Below are 21205 nucleotides of genomic sequence, written 5' to 3'. Positions count from 1 at the left end.
AGTATTATTATTGTCACAGACAGGCTTGATAGTAAGTGAGATCTGTGCATATTAACGAGATACATTGTATATCATCAAGATCTTTGATCAGGAGTATGAGACTGCATATTAATTCCTCTCTTTTGAAAGACTTTTTATCAGTAAGTACTGACATAGGTAAATTAACCTTTTATAAAATATGGGAGATTGTTCATATAATTTTTGTTCTTACAATACTATATATATCAGCTAAGGGAAATAGTCAGCTGGTAAGCTTTGCAAGACAGGTGAACAATATCAATCCCACTTGAGCCTTTTGTTATTTATATGTGATGGCTTTTGGGCACAATAACACAAATTAGCATGAATGAATTTTTTATCAAACCCAGTTTATTGATATATCTGAAAAATACATTGAATGATGCGAGTTCAGTAACTACTTGTTAAAGAGAAAATTATAGATGAATCCGAACTTACGGTATATCTTGACAATGCATGAGTTCAGGTTTAAGGTCAGAAACCATGACAGATGTTATCATAAAACATATGAAAATGATTGTTACCAAATTTTCTTATGGTCAAGTTTTTTCAATAATATCTTAGTCGATTTCAAGAAAGAGTTTTGTGAATTTGCACAAATTCTCTTCAGCCATTAGAACATTAGTTTTATTCAATGGGCTTGTTTTGAACTCGCTGATCACATGTGAAATATAAAACCCACAAATACAAATCAATTAAATGTCAGTTGTTATGGCAGGTTGTTTCGATACTCATTTCAGTTACTGTGAGATATTCCCCTCTGGTTCGTGAAGAATTCTTTGTTTGTCTCCTTACAGTTCTCTGGGTGTTCAGTAAAACAGGGAAGGCACTTTCTAAGTGCTGTAGTTATCTATAGGTGCAGTTTTTAAAACCATTTTCATATGAAATCATTGAGCAATCATGATACTCTTGAACATATTTTTAAAAAAACCTGTCTTCCCTGGGCACCATGTGAATTTAACTTAATATGCCAGGTAGGTTTCCTTGTAAATTGAACACTTTTTTCTGCAGTTTTCACGAGTTATATGAGGAATGGGTATTATCTTCACCAAAAAGACATAATGATTATGACATTCTGTAGTGCACATTGCAGAATATGTTTTCTTCTTGTAGTAAGAGTAAATCAAACAAAATATAGCAATTTTTTTTAATGAGAATGGTTATAATAAGGTATTTAATGTGATTTTTAGAGAAGACGATTAGGAAAGCTTATTTAAGGTGATTTTGAGATCAAGCAATTAGGAGAGCTGAGATGGTATCCCCATTTCTTTTTACCTGGATCATTGTTTAGGTTGTGATTATTCCCTTTTTATATTCATTGAGTAAAATTTACTCATTCGTCTTTACACAAGTGTGGAATGGCTTTTCTTGTATCACTAACTAAAATGTGTGATGAAATTCCTGCATAGCTCTAATGGTATCATTATCGTCAGCAGTAGTACCAACTGTAACACAATTATTCTTGACACAAGAAATGTGTTTTTATTATCATGCTATATTAATATTTTCTTGTCCTGTACAATATCTGTTCAGTGTTCAGAATTATCACCAGTCATTTTATGGTTGGATCAGCAACAAAAGCTGATTATTTGTCCTTTTTGCCAGTGCAGAATGAAAACATCTTATGATAAGGAAATCTTGTGGAGAACCAGGAACATGGTCTAGCCAGAAAAGAATTTAAGGAAAGTGAGAACACTGTATGTGTATCTTGTACATTTTTTCATATTTATCTTTTAATATTACTAAATTGATTCTGGTACATCAGATTGTTATTGCTGTCAAGTTTTTTTGTCAAAATGCTTTTTTGAACATCATAATCAACAAGTGTTGAAACAGATGTAATATAAAGAATTAGCTAAAAAAAAATGTGCCATATTAAATTGTTCACAATCAATTATATACTAAAATAATATAGTCAGTAAAAAGTTTTTAGTAACTGATAAATTTAACTGCTTGAAAATTTATTCCTGTACACATACTAGGCAGATGCTTGGTTTTTAAGATATCATGTAGTAACCATCTGCACCAAGATATAGACTTTGGAATCTTAGGAACATATGTGAACCAGCTTCTAGATGCATGGGAATGATTCATTACCTTTAATCAATGCCCAGAGACCGAGATCAAGAGTTGCAATGATAGGATGTGACGATGTTATATAGAAATCATGAAGCATTGAAACACCAATCACAGCTACATATTTCTAGTTTTTCTTATGCCTTTTATAGGGGTTCTCCTCATGTGAGGCCACTCCTCCTTTCATTAAAAGTAGTCTTATAAAAGGGTTGATGCATCTAGTGTGTGTGACGAGGGGAATGGTACTATTTTCTTATGCTGGGGAAATTTGACTTCTGCTCAGGAGGTAGCCAGATTTTAGAGGGGCATTTCAAGAGGAGATTATGAGGTTAAAACTCTAATAATTATGAAAATACATTATGCAGTGAAACCAGATTTGAAAGACTGCAGTTTTTGAATAAAACTAGTCGTTTACAAACAGGTTCCTAATACAGCAATCAGTTTTTCTCATGCTAACCTTGCCAAAAATTCAGCAAAGCAGTCATCGTGTGCAAGTAAAAGTTAGATTAAGTTAAAGTTTATTACTTTCCAGGTAAATAAAAAGCAGTTTTGACAAAAACAATGTCTTTTGTATTATGCATTTTGTTTACTGTTGTTATGAGGCCACTTGATTGACTATTGCTTTCTTGACAAATGGATATCTCATGGTTTTACTGTACCATGTTGATGAAAGGTTATAAAGTATATTTTTAATAATTACTACTCAAAAATTGTCTTGTGTAGCCATCATAGACAGTCAAACATGTTGCTTAGAAAGCAAAATTTAATGTCTCCTGCTAAGACTTCTATATAATATGGAATTTTATTTAGATATATATGCACAGGCAGAAAAATCCAGTTCTCGGATACTGGAAAAATTATTTTGTTCTTGCAACCTAAGTTAACATGAAATTATTGAGAATCAGATATGTAGCATTTATTTGATCTGTATTACTTGCTTAACACTTTTATTTCATTCTTTATCATCAGCTTTTACTTCTGAAATGATTCTCATGATTTAATTTTCCTGTTCCTTGAGTGATATTATGACCATTGCTGGTCAGAAGATAGTCTCTTTAAAGGGAAATGATGTTGTAAAAATAAATTATTATTTACCTATTTCTGTTTGATTTTGTTCATTATAACATGTCCTCTAATATTTGTTGACAAATTTGATCCAACTCTAGGTCTGCTGTCTTCAAATGCAGTGGCATGTCTGGGTCTGTGCAGTATGTTGGGACTATTTAGTATGATATATGATGGCAAACAAGGGCCTAGTGTTTGCAACTCAAATGGACTTGCAAGCATGGGGTTAAGCTGGACTTGAATTTGAGGGAGAAGTGACCTCTCCATTTGGATAGAAAAGAAACACAATATGTGTGTTTTTATTCTCATGTGAATTATGCCCCTGTTTCCCATTTACAGTAACACTGGTTTTAAGCAATGCTTTATTTCCAAATTGAAAATTGTCCGAGTTGTATGTATATTATAAAAATATTTGGTATGTGTATAAAAATTATCATATTCAGAGGACTTTAAAAGCCGTACATTGTAATTAATTTTAACTGATAGGAGTAGTTAGATTACTGTATTGTAATTGCAGTAAAAATGTTAAATCAACTACCCTTAATCAAGAATTTTATTTCTACTTCCTGAAAATTCACTATAAATTGTTAGTTGAGAAGATTTCTAACTTTGAAACAGCACCTGTACCATGTGGTCGAGAGTACATGTAAATGAACACATGTCTATAGATTGTACTGTTCATACTACATGTAATTTCTTAGTTGCTGATGAAACATAGACAACACAATGAGGCATTGAAGTCTCTCTCTCTCTATATACCCGGTATGTATTAAAAATCCTTCTTTCCAACAAAACTGACACAGCCAACATGTGAGTGCATCTATTTTTAGAAAGGGGCTTTCTTAATGTAACCACTCACTTTCTGCCTGCAGAGAGACACTGTACGGGGAAAGTCACGTCTTCTAGCAGGACCAATTCCACATGGATTCTTTACTAGTTTGCAAGGGAACTAGTGTAATTTGTACTTCTCCCTCTTATTTGGTCCCCAGCCTCCTCCTACTTGTCCAGGCATTGGAGAAGGAATACATTTTAATTTTTGAGAGGCAGCAAAAGCAGTTTACTACCTTCTTCCCCTAGGCTTGTGCCCAAAGTCTAAAGATTTGGAGGATAGTTGGATTCGTTCCAGTTGGAAGAGTTTGATTTTGGTTTTGTAGGTTTAACACCATTATTCAGCACATGATTGGTTAAACATGGTGACAAGTATATTTGGTAGAGGAAGAATGTGGGAAAAACCACCAAAACCAATGTAAGGGAAGCCACTAGTAAGCTCTCTCACATACCCACATTGAGACTTGAACCAATGTAAGGGAAGCCACTGGTAAGCTCTCTCACATACCCACACTGAGACTTGAACCAATACCAATGTAAGGGAAGCCACTGGTAAGCTCTCTCACATACCCACACTGAGTCTTGAACCAATACCAATGTAAGGGAAGCCACTGGTAAGCTCTCTCACATACCCACATTGAGACTTGAACCAATGTAAGGGAAGCCACTGGTAAGCTCTCTCACATACCCACATTGAGACTTGAACCAATACCAATGTAAGGGAAGCCACTGGTAAGCTCTCTCACATACCCACACTGAGTCTTGAACCAATACCAATGTAAGGGAAGCCACTGGTAAGCTCTCTCACATACCCACATTGAGACTTGAACCAATGTAAGGGAAGCCACTGGTAAGCTCTCTCACATACCCACATTGAGACTTGAACCAATACCAATGTAAGGGAAACCACTGGTAAGCTCTCTCACACACCCACATTGAGACTTGAACTTGTGCAAACAGGTGAGATGTGTGATTGACCTGTAATGGCAAGTGCCTTAGACCTTTAGGCCACGTTGGATCCCTCCTGTTTGGAGAGACTCTCAGGGGTAGTGTTGCATCTTGACCATTTACTTCCACATTCAAAACTTTTTCCAGGGGATAAGTTTGCCAGGCAGCAAAAGGGGTGATCTGCACCACTCTAATGCTGTGACAACTGGTGTCAGCATCCAGTTACAAGGTCATTGGCTTGGTCCCTTGAGCCCTTCCCACAAGATGCCTGTTTGTGGCAATCGAGGATATTGTGTTGCAACCCTGGAGACATCAGAGCTTAAGGCTAGTATGCTCACCTCCATTGCCTCCCATACCCGTCTATTTTTGTGATCTCTGGTGCTTCAGCGCATGCTGCAAGTCGTTGCAAAAATATTGAGGTATGCTATTTCTCTGTCCATGATGCTTTTTGTGGTGCTGCTCCATATCCAAGGGGATGTTGTTTCAGGGACTTAGATAGTCTTTTGCTGGAGCCCTCAAAAGGCTGCTTCATTTGTGGCAGACTCTCTTGGAAGGTCTCCTTCCCTCTGTGGCATCTCACACTGGCCCTTGCAGCCACTCCTGGTTCATCAAAAAACAAAAGCTTACTTGATCACCCCCTGGGACCTTCTTATCAGTTCATTAATCAGATGCAGCCCCATTGGTATCAAAATCTACTGCAATTTCAAACCCCTCCCCATGCCAAGTATTTCCTTGATGAGGCGGCATGAACAGCATCAAGAGAAAGTCTTCAAGGAGCAAGAGGGATGTTCTTAGGACCAGAGCCTCTTTTGCCACATCTGCCTCTTCCCAATGTACTGGTAGCTGCCTGGCTAGCCCTTTTTTTAAAAAAAGAGTCTGGTCAGGCATCAAAGATGATGCATGGGTCCTTTCTTAAAGAAGGACCACCATCCTCCTCCTTTATCATGGTCCACCTTCCTCCTCCTTATACCTAAGATCCTTGGCATATTAGAGAAAAATCATTTATTTTGAGCCCAAAAGCAATGGCACAAAGAGGGCCCAACCAGCTTACAGGAGTAACTTAGCAATGCAAAATTTTAATTATGTAAAACTACTTCTCCCTTCTAATACACTGGAGTATTCTTGGTCCAAAATGAGAAAGAAGAGTGTTCCATATAGGTCTGTGATGTAGAGTCTGGCTGGGACAGTGTTCCTTCTAGCGTTCTGGATCATTCCATACTAATAAGGGAGTGTAAATATTTGGCTTGGACATGGGGATTTGCGTCAAGGAAACGGTAAGCAACACATCAGTGGAAGGTACAAATTTCTCAACTAAAACAAGTGTGTTGTTTCTTTAATGGAGTTATGATCCCTATTCAAATTGGAACTTTACTGGTGGAGGCATCTATGTAACATGGACACATTTATAGTTTCTTGTATGAATTGCCATGGTCCAGTTAGTCTTGATCCTGCCTGTTAAACAAGACATGGGGAATACTTTGTCATTATTAAAACTAGAGTCATTGGTGTCAAACCCAGTACTGGTCACACTGTAGTTGAATAATAATTTATCTCAGGCTGAAGCTTTATTTACCCAAATAAGATCCTGTAAATCACAGCATTTTATCAACTTTAAAGTTTAGCAAATTCCAGTGTTGGTTTCTGATCTATTTAAACAAATGCAATATGTAGAACAACATAGGATTATGAAGTAAAGAACGAGAAATGATCAGATTGTGTAGAACATGGATCTATCCCTACCAGTGAGTGATCAAATATAAATTGAGACACAAAATAAATATTAGAGCATTAATTTAAATGAATATTTTCAAGCCTATCTGATCACTTCTTGGAAATACACCTAAGTATAGCAAAGGGCTTATGAATGGTAGGGGGCCATCCATTTAGTATGTATGCAAAAATCTGGCAAAGCTTGACCCATCTCCCCCCCTCACACATGATTACATTTTTACACCCTCTTCCACCTGTGTATGTATGCTCAACGCATGTCCCTTAATTCTATAGAACGGCCTATATTTAATCCATGCAGAAACCATAAAGGATTAATAATATCAACATGTTTAGTAAAAAAGATAGTCCACTGACGTTGAATGTCTGGCTGCATAACTTCAAACAGTTTGTCAAGTGTCCGATAAAATTAAAACGCCGACTGAACCAGAATAGGTTACATATTAGACAAATTATTATTGAGGTTTCACCCCCTCCATTTCCTATGCGTACATACATTATCAGTAGACCATCCAATATGTATGTACTAAATGGACGACCCCTAGCTATATGAATCTCGTTTACCAATTTCCAGAACAATGTCATGGCACTCATTTACACCTCATACATCTTTCATTGCAAAAGTTTATCTAGCATTAAAGCCTATAAAATCAAATGACTAAAACGGTGTGATTTACAGTGTGACCCCAAGTACATCTGGGTCAGTGAAATTTAAAGTTTTACAATTCTTACTTTGTTACAATTACAGCCAATGTTTGGAGCCATATGGCATCAGTTTGAATTTCATGCTGAACAGTTAATGTTGTTTTAGTTTAAATTTTTCTGACATTTTTTGGCACCACCTAAGTGTAAGCCTGGACACAAAGACTGCATTTGACAGAACATTTATTACACTAAGACACTACATTCTGCAGAACACATATTACAGCAAGACACTGCATCTTGCCGAATATTTAACTAGGAATGCATTTTGAAGAACATTTATTACACTAAGACACTGCATTGTTCAAAACATTGATTACATTAATGCAGGGGCCCAGAGTGGCCGGGTGGTCTAATGTGCTCACAGTTACAGATCACTGCCATCTCACCTCTGTCTGCATGAGTTTGAGTCTCAGGCTCGGCTAACTTTGATTCGTGAGAAAGCCTGTTAGTAGCTTCTCGTGGGTCGGTGGTTCTTCACGGGGTTTTCCAGGGTTCTTCCTCCACCAATTATATTGGCCTACATGTATAGCCTATCTTCTGCTGAAAAATGGAGTCAAACTCTACAACAACAACAACAACAACATTAATACACTGCATTTTTGCAGAACATTTATTACACTATGGCAATGCATTTTCCAGAACATGTATTAGACTAAGACACATCATGCAAAACATTTACACTAAGAAACTGCATTTTCCAGAACATATATTACACTATGACACTGCATTTTCTAGAACATTTATTACACTAAGACACTGCATCTCGGAAAACATATATCAGATTAAGATATATGGCATGAGATCTGAATAAGTAATATTTACCTGAAATGTGAACAACTACATCAACTCAAAGGAAACCACTTTTTTTATGCATTGCTGTAAACAAGAGCTTTGCCTTCTGAATAAAGTCGGGTTCATTTGTCTCAGTTTGCTTGTACAAACCTTATGCAAAACAATTTGACACATGCAAATAAATCTGGCAAGCATGTTGTTTTATCTGTACATAGATGACTGATTTTAAAATTTCACTGGTTATCATACGATTTACAAGATAAAACCTTGTTAGGACAATTACTCATAAATATACAGCATCCTGGTTAAACGTTTGAGTAATTTTTTTCTACTGTTCTTCCTTGATTGGATATTTTTGCATTTAGTTTTCAGTGTCTACAACTGGAGTATATGTTTCATAAACACAAATCTAGTTTTGTAGACAATGGAGTAAATATTTTACATCAGTTAAGACCATTCTGACACTGTTAGTTCCACATCTATTGTCCATTCCCTTTACCACAGTAACTCTGATTCATCCCACAAAATAGGTGCCCACCAACTTTTGATAGCATTAGAATTAAAGTAAATAGTTTGTCTGCACATGCAACTGGGCATTTACTCTTACAAAGTGGTCTAGGAGTTTATCTCACAGAATCAATTCTTACAAAGTGGTCTAGGAGCTTATCTCACAAAAACAATTCTTACAAAGTGGTCTAGGAATTTATCTCACAGAATAAATTCTTACAAAGTGGTCTAGGAGTTTATTTCACAGAATCAATTCTTACAAAGTGGTCTAGAAGTTTATCTCACAGAATCAATCCTTACAAAGTGGTCTAGGAGTTTATCTCACAGAATCAATTCTTACAAAGTGGTCTAGGAGTTTATCTCACAGAATCAATTCTTACAAAGTGGTCTAGGAGTTTATCTCACAGAATCAATTCTTACAAAGTCGTCTAGGAGTTTATCTCACAGAATCAATTCTTACAAAGTGGTCTAGGAGTTTATCTCACAGAATCAATTCTTTCAAAGTCGTCTAGGAGTTTATGTCACAGAATCAATTCTTACAAAGTGGTCTAGGAGTTTATGTCACAGAATCAATTCTTACAAAGTGGTCTAGGAGTTTATCTCACAGAATCAATTCACTTCAAATGGGATGATGATTCAAAGATGCTTTATAGTAATTTCAAAGGAGATATCAACATAAAAATTAGAAAATGAACATTTAATATTTTATCCATCAGTAACTATGTTGATACCAATGCAGGCCTACCTTTATAAATTTTATGTGTAGCTTTACTGTGATTAATGCTACATTCCATGGCAAATTCAGGGTACTGTAACCTACTTTTCACTATTCCAATGTTATAAATAGCTGCAAGTACACCACTATCATTCATTCTTGCTGACATGTACTCCTTTTCTGATACATATGAATGCAGTTTAAGGTGTATTCATCACTTAGAAGGTCATTTGACTGTACTTCATGTTTAGTGAGTTCATTAGTAAATTGCATGAATATCAATATCACCCAAACAATGCAGAGAATTAAAGACAGAAAATGGGTTACATTATAAAAATTTAAATTATCTTATTTAGAAAAAATGATTTAACATCTGCATATGTTAGATAATTATTTTATACATCAGTTGTTAAATTTAAAACATTTAGACTTTATTTACTCAGTAATTTAGTTCAACTTGTTTTTTCTTCGTGTCTTGAGGATCAACTCCGACTGCTACCCGGTGTAATATCCCGGTGTAATCAAACTAAATTACACTCCTGATACACTGTGTTTTTAGGTGATAATCTGTGGTAAAACTATGGAATGATAAATTGCCATAGGCTAAATCATTCGGAAACAGAATCACATACACAAATTAATTCCCAAAATGTTCCAGTGATTGCTGTACAGTAATTTAGACATCACTTCTTTTATTCATACAAGTGTATCAGTATAAGAATTACACCAGCCCATGTCAATTAATGTTCACTCAGCATCTACCTATGCCAACATAAATCATAATGTAGCAAGAGCAGTGGACTCTGTATGCACTTGTCACCCATCATCCAGTGTAACCAACTAAAACCAGGTACACTTGACTACCAGCTAAATCAAAGGTTGCCCTTGTACTATCAATTCAATGACAAAGATGAATCCACTAATTATGGATATGTATTGGCTAGGTATATTAAAAAAACAAAACAACCATCGCAGGAATTAAAAGGACAGGAATGCTCAGGAACTGGAAGTGGTTGGTGGGTTTTCGTGCAAAGATGACAGCGCCAAATCAAGCCATTTTTGTTCCTGCTCTCGCAGTGTCTCATTAGTTGGACCATTATCTGGTTCTAACTCTGGCAACTCCATCTGGGGTACAGCAATGTCCTCCTGAGGAAGTTTATCTTCTCGCCACTTTTCGTCAATAATGTCCATAAGACGTCCATCACGAACCACCTCACTGTCCATAAATATGATTCTGTTTTGCTGAAAATAATGTGAATGAGCTTCCTTGAAATATTTCATTATTAAATTTGCAACAGTGTTACATTATTTCATTATTAAATTGGCAACAGTGTTACATTATTTCATTATTAAATTTCCAACAGTGTTACATTATTTCATTATTAAATTGGCAACAGTGTTACATTATTTCATTATTAAATTGGCAACAGTGTTACATTATTTCATTATTAAATTGGCAACAGTGTTACATTATTTCATTATTAAATTGGCAACAGTGTTACATTATTTCATTTGAAATGCCTATAGAGCTATGACATTATCTCATGGAAAACTGGATTTTGTTACCTTAAATGCAATTTATAAATGCCCTAGGTGCCATGCAAATAATGAGATTGCATATTTTAAACAAATGTGAATGTTTCATTTACGTTTGAGATGAAACTTAATATTTTGCGATGTCAAACTTCCCTACAACATAATAAACATGTCAAGTTTCAGGAAATGCATGAACTATGTACCGAAATTATGTCCACACACATATTCTAACTTTTCTCACACATTCTTAAAATATGTCATACATGTAACCTAGTGATTAAATCTCTCAGGTAAATTTTGACATTTACGCAATGGGATTCCTAAAAATAGATTACCATGATGTGACATTTAGTTGGAATTGGGTTGACCTTTTTTTCACTATAAAAGAAAATAGAATCAGATTTTATTCTTGAAAGTTAAAGCATGTATCATCAGGATTCATAAACATATGGTGCAGTCCTAAAATGTTAAATATACACCAGTATTCATAAACATGGCAAATGAAAAGTTCTCTGAAGCTGCTGTATATAATTTAGTAAAGATTTAACACAAAATGGATAACCATTACAAATAGTTCAATTACTTTCATGGTAGCGTATGCACAAAGGATGCTAGCTGCTTGCATCAAGGTGAGGTTATATCAATAAGCATATTTTGTCTAAAGTGTACCATGACAAAATTCTTAGTATGAGATGGGAGCTGATGCTCTATATTGTTGCTAGGAATGACTTCTTATTAACAAAGTATCCAAGGCATATGTCAAGGAAGCAAGTTTTATTTCAGGAAACAAGATGCCTATTGCATAAGCAGGTAACATGGACCTACTTTTCAAGAGCATTTTTGCAAATTAGAGATAGCAAAAAACTACCAATGTACTCAAATGAAAACATTCTGCATTTTGAAAAGGGAGTTTAATCCCCATTTCCATGATGACTTCAATTAAATAATGAAAAGGGACCCATTTACACTTGCAATGGATGGAAGAAATGACTGATGCATGAAATGAATCATGTAACTGTAAACAATATTTTATGTGAGTTGTAACAAAATAACAAGCATTTTTCTCAATGTGTACAATGTATGAGGTGAAACTGCTTACACTTTGCTGTGGAAGACATGACGGTAGATATATTTTATTGGTTTTATGAAAGCATCAAAAGCAAAAATAAACTAAATGACTTTTGTGTATTTTATGATAGCAAATACAGTATTGTCAGGTTATTAAGCATAAATCTACAAAATGGCTAGTTACCTCAGGTGGCCCACTGGTTTAAAGCACTCGCCACTATTGACCACTGCCATCTCCCCTCTGTCTGTGTGGGTTTGAGTCTTGGGCTCGACCAATGTGGATATGTGAGAAAGCTTGCAGTAGCCGCCTTCCATGACTCAGTAGTTCTTACCAGATTTTCCTCTTGAGTTCTTCCTCCACAACTTATACTGGCTGCATTGGATATCATATCATGCGCTGACAAATGGCATTAAAGCCAACACAACAACAAAAACAACATCATGCATAAGTCTGGACAATGAAGTTTCAATGACACTGCCAAAGTATGAGCCTTTGAAAAGCTAATTTTTGTCTGGAAATGAGAAGCAGCCACAATTCAGAAGGCTTGCCTCTTGTTTTGTGGATACTTTGAGGTTCACTGCTTTTTTCAATTCACCTTGTCACAGTTTGTGGCCTTCAGTATGTTCCTATATAAGGAAGAACCAAATCAGAATTACTTACCTAGTTTGTACAGATTAAGGTTATCAATAATGTTGACCATACAGACCCAGACAATCTTGTACATGCTGACAACCTACAGGAAGGCATTTCCCTTAATACAAGAGTTTTTTTAAATTATATTACTGTACTGGTTTTTAACTATTTTGAATTTCTTTTTACAGAGTGTGGCTGTGTGTTGTGGAATATAAATATCTGGAAGTGAAACAACTCTATGGTCATAAACTAAGTGACACAGGAATGCACAATCAACATGTTGTGTAAAACTTAACTTAAGTCTCTAACTTAAAAATATGAAAACTTGAGAGGAACTTACAGCATTATGAATTAAATCCAAAACAATTCTAAAAGGTTCAACACAAGTCCAAAATAATTGAGTGTTCATATGAATGTATGATCCTTGAATGTGCTTGTCTGCCAAAAGTAACTATGAATTGCAATGGTATTGTCCATAACTCCTCTGAATAAATTCACAACAGTCCCAGAATAATATTTTAGTCCAATGAGCACTTTGTAATTCCAATGAGTAATCCAAGCAAATGCATCCTCTCAAATCATCTCTAAGCACAACATTAAACACATCTACAGACTGAAGTTAAAACAAGAACATATGAAATAAGAATGAATAATTTGTCCAGTTTTACCTACTTATATATACCAACAGAGTCCTAAACTGCTATATCTTCACTACTCACTAAGTGACATTTCACAATACACCAAGTGTTGTGAAAAAATCCATCAGACCGACCCATCCAGTGAGAAATAATTTAATTCTTCAGAGAATCCACCAAACCTGATTAGCCAAGAAGAAATTACTCCATACTTGTCAACAGGTTCAATATATTGGCTGAATTTAACCTGTAAACACCTATTTATAGCTGAAATATATTTAAATAAAGAAGCAACACCCATGGACAACAAAATTAGCTATGTTATACCTTGTTATAGATTGATCTCTACAATTTACAGTCATGAACAGAAATTACACTCAATATAGATACATGTACATTCATGTACCAATGGTTACAAAATATATACATAAAAGAAGAGTTGTCCATCATTAATTGCAAGCAGTGAAAGTAGACAAACATTGTATATTCTTTTAAGAACATAAAATAACTTATTTTTTTATAAAAATGTAATCAAAACAATTCTGGCTAAGGCAGTGTAATGCTAAATTAAATATATTGAACAAAAACAACCTTAGCAACATTTGGATACACTTTACTCTATTTATGAAACAACTGCATACATTAGGTTTTGGGCTTGTACAGTTGATCTTTAAACTAAATTATAAAATCCAAACAAATTCAAGTTGTTATGAGTTTAATGCCATTTTCTTAGCACCTGATAGGCTATACACAACAGCCAGTATATTTGGTGGGGGAAGAGCCCAGGAAAACTCTGGGACAAATTACTGACCCATGAGAAGCTACTGGCATGCATTCTCACCTACCCACGTTGTCCGAGCCTGAGTCTCAAACCCACACAGAGGTGAGATGTAAATGATCTTTAAAGGCAAGTTCCTTATACCACTAAACCCCCTGGTCTCCCAAACAAATTAAAACTATTTCAGGCAGTTATAATACTTTTTATAAATACAGTAAACTGCATATAAAATATGAAGTACTGCTCAACTTACTGGGCTTAGTATAAATGCCATCTGCTTTTTAATCCATAAAATCTGTTTCAATTTGTACTGCTAGCTGGATTCATCAAAGAACAACAGCTGTGTTAGCTTAAAAAACAGTGGTGATATTTTTCCAGCTCAGCTCAGAAGTTCCTGTAAGGTGCTATGCTGTTCTACACGGCTACATTTCCATTCCATATTGAACTACTTTTGTATGTAAAACTTGGTGATTTGACACATCATTTTTCTTAGTGCACTAAACTGCTTATCAGGTATGGGGTCAATTACAGGTGCTCAATCACAATTATGATAATGATTACAGTCATATTATGATTACAATTTATTTGGAAACCATTATTAAGATTTCTTTGTATTTGCTTATCTATTTTGTTCTGTGCAGGTACAGTATCATACATAGTATCACTGAAAAACAAACTATACTGCCACCTAATTCCTTATTGCAATAGTCAACATTCATGGTCTTTTTTGTTTATGGAAACTTTTATTATTCTTAACAATTATAAAGAATATAATTATTTTTTTTTGTGGTTGTAATCATTTGTAATCATGACTACAGTCTGTGTGATTACTCTCAATGAAAGATGATTATAATTATTGTTATAGAGCCTCTGAAAGGAACGATTATGATTACAGCTCACAATATAATTGATTACAATCGCAATCATCCTCATGCCTGCACTGTTCAGAATTTGGCAACATTACCAAGAGTAATGACCACTAGGTATGGTAAACTCTCTTTCAAATTTGATGCTGCCAGAGTATAAACAGCCTGTCCAAGGAACTAATAAAAATCCCTGATTTCAAAGAATTCAACATGGTCTGGGCCACACTGGGAATATGTGTTATTTCTATCTATTTAGCGGTCAACAGCACTTGTTCTGTGATAATCATACTGAAATCATGTTTACATAGTTTTAAATAAGCACCTTTGTCAATTTTAACTTTTAGCACCCTCATTTCTCCTGATGTAACTTTTCCTAACCAATAAACACCTTTACAGCTTTAGCTATGTAAGATATACCACTGTCTTTTCATCAACTGTGATCAGTGACATTGTGCTTGCTATTAAACAAGTCATATTAAAACTATTATATGTACGACACTCTGTGATGTGTTACATAAAATAATTGTGCATCTGCATGTTGTCTACTACTATGGAATTTAATATGATGTTGTACTGTATTTTATCTAATGTTGCATTGTCTTTTAATCTGTTGCCATTGGCAGTGTAATGCCTACCTGTGTACTGTAACACTGTAAATAATATATGTACGATCTGTGTGTACCTGTCTGTTGAATTATGAATCTGTTGTTTTGTTGATAAAATTGCTTGTATAGAGCTATAGTAAAAGTCATACAGGTTAGGAATGCGTTTATTGCAGATTCTTTCAGTAATGGGTTGAATTTTTCAGGATTTAATTCATGATACGTTTAAATGGTAAATATTCATTTTATTTGGATCCTCATACATCCATATTAGGCTGTTTAGCACCATTCAAAAGGTTATATGTAGGGTTATTTAAAAGTGGAAAACGTTTCGTATCGACCAGCGATATAAAACCAAAGAATTGAATGTAAAATGATAAGATGGAAATGGTAATAAACCAGTGCAATCTGGACTGTGTTGTGCACCGTGATGTCACAATGAAAGCTATGCATCTTGATAAACAAATCTGTGCTACCCTATATCGTAATGATTAGACCTGATGTGCTCTCTTCTTGACTGAGTTTAGTGGCTGGCCACCACTGTAAACGTCCATACTGATTGATAATTTTTGTCCAGAAGTTTTTTGATGACAGTTAAGGTCCAGAGCATTCAATAATTAGGATTGGCTAGACTCTGGGAGTGTGCATGTGTGTTCTGAATTTTGAACATAGCTTTAACAATTTTAGTCATATTGCTATGATGTCTGCAGTGACAGTTTATAATGACATCTAGCACTTGGACTTCATGCTACAGACATGTAGCATCATGTCCCATTCAGTCACATTATCCTGACACCAGGTTGACCTGTCCTAACACTAATCGCTTATGCTGCGCGCCAAGCGAGGCAACTGCTAGTACCATTGTTACAAGTCTTTGGTATAACTCGCTGGGGTTCGAACCTGCGACCTCCCTCATCCGACACTATAACCATCCGATTACAGACTTTAGTTAAACAAAATTATAATTAAATTTTAAAACAATTTGTGTTTCATTAAGACGAGTTCCTGCGCGTACGTGACATGTATCACGTTTACTACACCGGGGCTCGTATCGTCGCTTGCAATTGACCTGTCGTACATGTACTATATAATAACTAGTAGTTTACTATCCGGTTTTATGCATTTTATTCAGACCACCCAATTGAAATAAAATTGTATCAATATCTAAAACCCGTCCTCACACTTCGTGTGGCAGCGATGAGTGGTCGTTTCTGTGTGGTGCATACAACCGGAGGAAACAACCATTATACTCGCCGAATATTGTGACGAAAAAGCGATTGTTAGGACTATCTCAAAACTGGGGAAGACAAAAAATTTGCATTCTATGATTCTGCCAATTTCTGAAATTGATAATGCCTTACAATGCTATTTGCTGGCTTTTAAAAGAATGTCAACTTGATGCAATATTTCTTTATATTGAAGTAAGGAAGGCTTTCAGTTAAACATACTTGCGTTATGAATTTACCGCTTGAGATTGAGGCAGACGTGACTAATATTATCACGTTCACAGTTTTGATTTAGCGAACGTGAGGACGAATGCCACCCGGAAGGACGAGCCCCCAGTTTGGTTTACTCACATTCTTATTGCCACATGCAAAAATAGGTAATGATGAAGTAACCGGTCCAATCAATAGCGGAGACCTTGACTTTCCAACACCATAAATTCCGCGGCTCGTTTACAAAAATAGTACTTAAGAATAACTGAATGACAATACTGGATATTAATCCTGTTGGGTGACCGGATTGTCTGCGACAATGACCATTGGTGAATCGAAAATGGCAAAATGTTTATTACGCGTATTTGCCATGGGACGTACACAAATTTGCTTGCCTATCAATCGTGAAGCTAAGGCGACTTTTTGCGGAGTTATACCAACAGCGGCAGTTCATCACCCTGGTTTCGTCAGACACTTGGACACCCAGCAGAGAGAACGCTGCATGTATTCGCAGTACAAACAGATGGCAACTTTTGCTGGAAAAGGGAATGATTTAATTTTCAGACAGGTATAGTATACACACCGTTATTGCGTAGTTGTTTGCTTGCGTTCGGGACGGTTGTTCATTCCGTATTTCCTTATTGCACACATACTGAGATTAGTCCTACACTGTAAGACATAGCACGTTATTTTTTTTTAAGTGCTGACGCCCGTAAAAAATATCAGCGTCGAAGTCTTACATGTAGGACTAGTATTGAGAGTATTTTTTTAAAAATACAATGGAACAGTTCTGTTTATGGTTTTCAGTGACGTCCGCGCCTCCATATTCTTCTGCCAAATCCAGTTCTAGATTTTAGTAATGCCACTCAGTTTTCCAACATTATTTTTAAAAATCTACATTAAAAATCCAAAACACACTCTCTCTCTCTCTCTCTCTCTCTCATTAGAATATCAAAAGCAGCATGAATAGTGTGATAAATCAGCCTCCCAATTCTGTTTGGATGCGGATGGATGGTTATAATCCATTAGTATCAAGACAGACTTGGGGACTGATTTATTGGACTTCAGAATGCAATGAAAAAATGTGATATGAAGGAGTGTGAAAGATTCACACAATTTTTGTTTTTGAAATTTGAAAATCAAAGAAGTTAAATAAATTGATTATAGCAGTTGTAAAAATGTTAATTAAGCTGTTCCAGAGTAAATATTTAGACCTAATTAATGAACTAACTTATTTACTTACCTTAATTATTCCCAGCTATATTTTTTTTAGAAGAATTGATTTTATATTTTATTGTACTGTATCAAAAAGAAAATAACCACTTTAATACAGTTGTTAAACATTACCAAGGCCATGAAATAGCTGAATTATTTGAAAGAATAAAAATGATCAAGAATGTACCCAAACAAAGCAAAATCAAACAAATGAAACTACAACTAACCAGAAGGAAATAATAATAATAATAATAATACTTTATAGAGGGTGACTCATTAAGTCCAGTGCTATTAGCTCTTGAGACTCTCCTAAGAAAATATAACAATCATACAGAAGATAATAATATTTACTATTTATTTTAACATGCATTTTGTACTGTAAATATTAAATTCCGTTACAGTCTTTTAATAACACATAAATACGCTTGATATATCTTCTTAAATACAGATTTTAGATGCAGTGGAAGCTCGTGCCACAGAACTTTACCAGAGTATTGGAAGATCATTTACATCAATAAGAAATAGGAGAGGGTTTAAAAGAGACTTGAGGGACCCCTGAATGAGTAGTGCAAGTTTGTGAGTTAATATTGCCATTGTTGAGACCTGTAGTTTACTTATGATCTAAACTAGTTTAAAAAAGAATTATCAAACCCGTAACAGTTCAACTTTTGCAGCAGAATTTGATGATCAGCTAGGTCAAAGGCTTTCCTTTAGTCAGGGAAAACAATCCCAGTCAAAGAACCATTATCCATTTTTTATAGCCAACTATCTGTCAAATGTGGTGGGTTCTGTTTGGCACAAGTGATATTTTCTAAACCCTGTTTGTACTTATGAAACCTAATGAACCATTTAAAACTATACCAAACTGAAAGCAAAATTACTTCAGGAAATGTTCTTGTTCTACATGTAATATATATTGTTGAAAGGTAAAATTTATCTGACAAATCATACTTCTTCATTGAAATGGACTGTCATCATGTACAAGTTTTTCTTGATATGTTTAACATTTGTGATGATTTTAATTATTCACATACAAAATTCATATTTTTTAATTTTATTATCATATACGTTTGATTATATTATTACAGTGGAACCTTGTTTATCCAGATGACTTCGTTTTTAGTGAATGAGTTTTCTGGATTATTGAATCATGCAGATTTTTATATTATGATGTCATCATACCATGTACATATAACTTGAATATGTAATATATATCCAGTAATAGCGGAAATAAATTAATGAATACATGTACAATTCTTTTGACTTGTGTTTATTTCACCACATTACATGCACTTTTCTAGATGTATGCCAGCAGATATATAATCTTTGTGCTGGCAAATTTTCTTTCTTTTTGATGGGGCAAAAAAAGTGCTAGGGTTGAGGGTCGGCAACAAAAAGCAGCTGGTCATCTGTTTTCAAATCTTAATTGTCCTTGATGATCAAATATTGAATTTTGTGTAAATATTATCATTATTGTTGCAAAATGAAGCTGAATGCTTTTGAACTTAATATCAATTTGTCAAATGATGACAGTTTCTTAATATTTAATTACTTGATCAGTCTATTGGGAATTTATGGTCAGGTACTTTATGTTAATTAGAGATGAGTTTATAGAACATGGCTGCCCCACAGAGAACCAAGCAAAAACTAAACCAAGATGTTAAAGACAAAAGACAGACAGAATAACCAAGAAGGGTAACATAGCATATGCTTCTATTATGTTTGTGGAAGTGCATACAAAATTAAGTTTTCAAAGTCTAGCATAGCAGAATATGTTTATTGTAAATTCAATTAAATCTTATGATACTTCAGTAGTCTTGATTTTAGCTACACTATTCAGATAGTGAAAAATTTAAAAATAAATTTAAAAAATACGTTTGATCAAATATTATATTTGATCCTCCATGTAGTCCATCGACTGAATTATTTTAACTTATTTCAGCTTTTGGAATACAAGTCATTCACCTACACATATCTTCTGGCAGACCCCCAAACCAAAGAGGCCATCTTGATCGATCCTGTGATTGAAACAGCAGAACGAGATGTCAAGCTTGTTCATGATCTGGGACTCAATCTCATATATGGAGGTGAAATATTTTTGTTTCTTACAATTTGAAGACGCTGGAATCTTTTCACATCTACTTTTTGTAAGGTCAAACAATAAAATATTTGTGTTTCTGGTTGCAGTGATTTTAAAATTAGGGTAGGCAGGTAATTTGTTTCAACGATATATATATATATATATATATATATATATATATATATATATATATATATATATATATATATTGTAATTTTTTATTTATTTGAATTTTTGTTTTTGATTTTATTTTTCGTGGCAGAAAAAACGTACTAGGGTCAGCAATGAGAAAAATGAGAAAAGGACAGTCATGGCTGAGGTGGGATGTATGCTTGGTATACTCTGAGGTCTCACCAGATCTGACTAGCCTCACATAGATTACTGCTCAGAAGTTAGAGCAATTTTTGCAAGCCTCACGTTCGAATGCAAAGTTTCAAGCTGAGATATAGTAAAAGCTGTTAGCTGGCAGGAAGAGTCAACCTTCTCAAGCCTCCATTTCAGAGATTTGTTATCACAGAGGCAACCTCTAATCTGGTAGGTTCAGTAGCAGAAGCACAGATGGCCACCAGACCCCACTGGAGCAAACTACACAGCCTGTTAGCTTAATTGGATTCGCTGGTTAAATTTTGTAGCTAAGAAGATTTCAGTAATCATCATCATAACCAAATGTTGGGGTCATAGGTCAAGTGACCCAAGGCTGTATTGCTTATTTAATTAGGAGAATGGGTTATCATTCACAAGGGGAATTCAGCCATTCTTCACTAGAGGGATACCTGAGGTAGAAGTTAGATCCACAGCATCCCCTCCTCCTATTACTTATTTTCCAAATGTAATGTGATTGGGACCATATTCAAAGGAGAAAGCAGTTTTTAAGTAAATTATGTTTCTTCAAGAATACTTACCAAGTCACATTACTTAGAACCCTTCCAACCACTCTGCCAATCTTTAGACACCTAGTGGTATCAAGGGGAGG

General features: G+C 35.0%; 2 protein-coding genes across 3 annotated transcripts in view; one reads left to right on the top strand and one right to left on the bottom strand.

Annotated features, from left to right (window-relative positions):
• Nucleotides 1-7535: 7535 nt before the first annotated feature.
• Nucleotides 7536-17088, bottom strand: LOC149792850 (anaphase-promoting complex subunit 13-like). Of its 2 annotated transcripts, none has more exons than XM_089966626.1 (2): nucleotides 16950-17088; nucleotides 7536-10624 (listed from the first exon to the last, which is right to left on the bottom strand). In XM_089966626.1, the coding sequence occupies exon 2, from the start codon at nucleotides 10604-10606 to the stop codon at nucleotides 10379-10381; it is 228 nt and encodes a 75-aa protein (XP_089822752.1). In that variant the 5' UTR covers nucleotides 10607-10624; nucleotides 16950-17088; the 3' UTR covers nucleotides 7536-10378. The 2 variants fall into 2 exon arrangements, with proteins under 2 accessions (XP_089822752.1, XP_089822753.1); XM_089966627.1 differs by lacking the exon at nucleotides 16950-17088 and adding an exon at nucleotides 12171-12604.
• Nucleotides 17089-17128: 40 nt separating this feature from the next.
• The window catches only part of LOC149792849 (persulfide dioxygenase ETHE1, mitochondrial-like), a 42680-nt gene continuing 38603 nt past the window's right edge, over nucleotides 17129-21205 (top strand). The window contains exons 1-2 of the mRNA XM_089966625.1: nucleotides 17129-17505; nucleotides 20095-20239. Coding sequence (XP_089822751.1) covers nucleotides 17257-17505; nucleotides 20095-20239 — 394 coding nt within the window. The 5' untranslated portion in view covers nucleotides 17129-17256. The remainder of the gene's footprint in view (nucleotides 17506-20094; nucleotides 20240-21205) is intronic.

This window comes from Sinohyriopsis cumingii, chromosome 8 (assembly GCF_028554795.1).
Source record: "Sinohyriopsis cumingii isolate HCF-2022 chromosome 8, ASM2855479v2, whole genome shotgun sequence".
Classification (NCBI taxonomy): domain Eukaryota; kingdom Metazoa; phylum Mollusca; class Bivalvia; order Unionida; family Unionidae; genus Sinohyriopsis; species Sinohyriopsis cumingii.
This window is presented reverse-complemented; position numbering and strand designations above follow the sequence as displayed.

Bases quoted from the DNA above. Each gene is read 5' to 3' on its own strand.
- LOC149792850 (XM_089966626.1), bottom strand. From the start codon at position 10,606: ATGGACAGTGAGGTGGTTCGTGATGGACGTCTTATGGACATTATTGAC.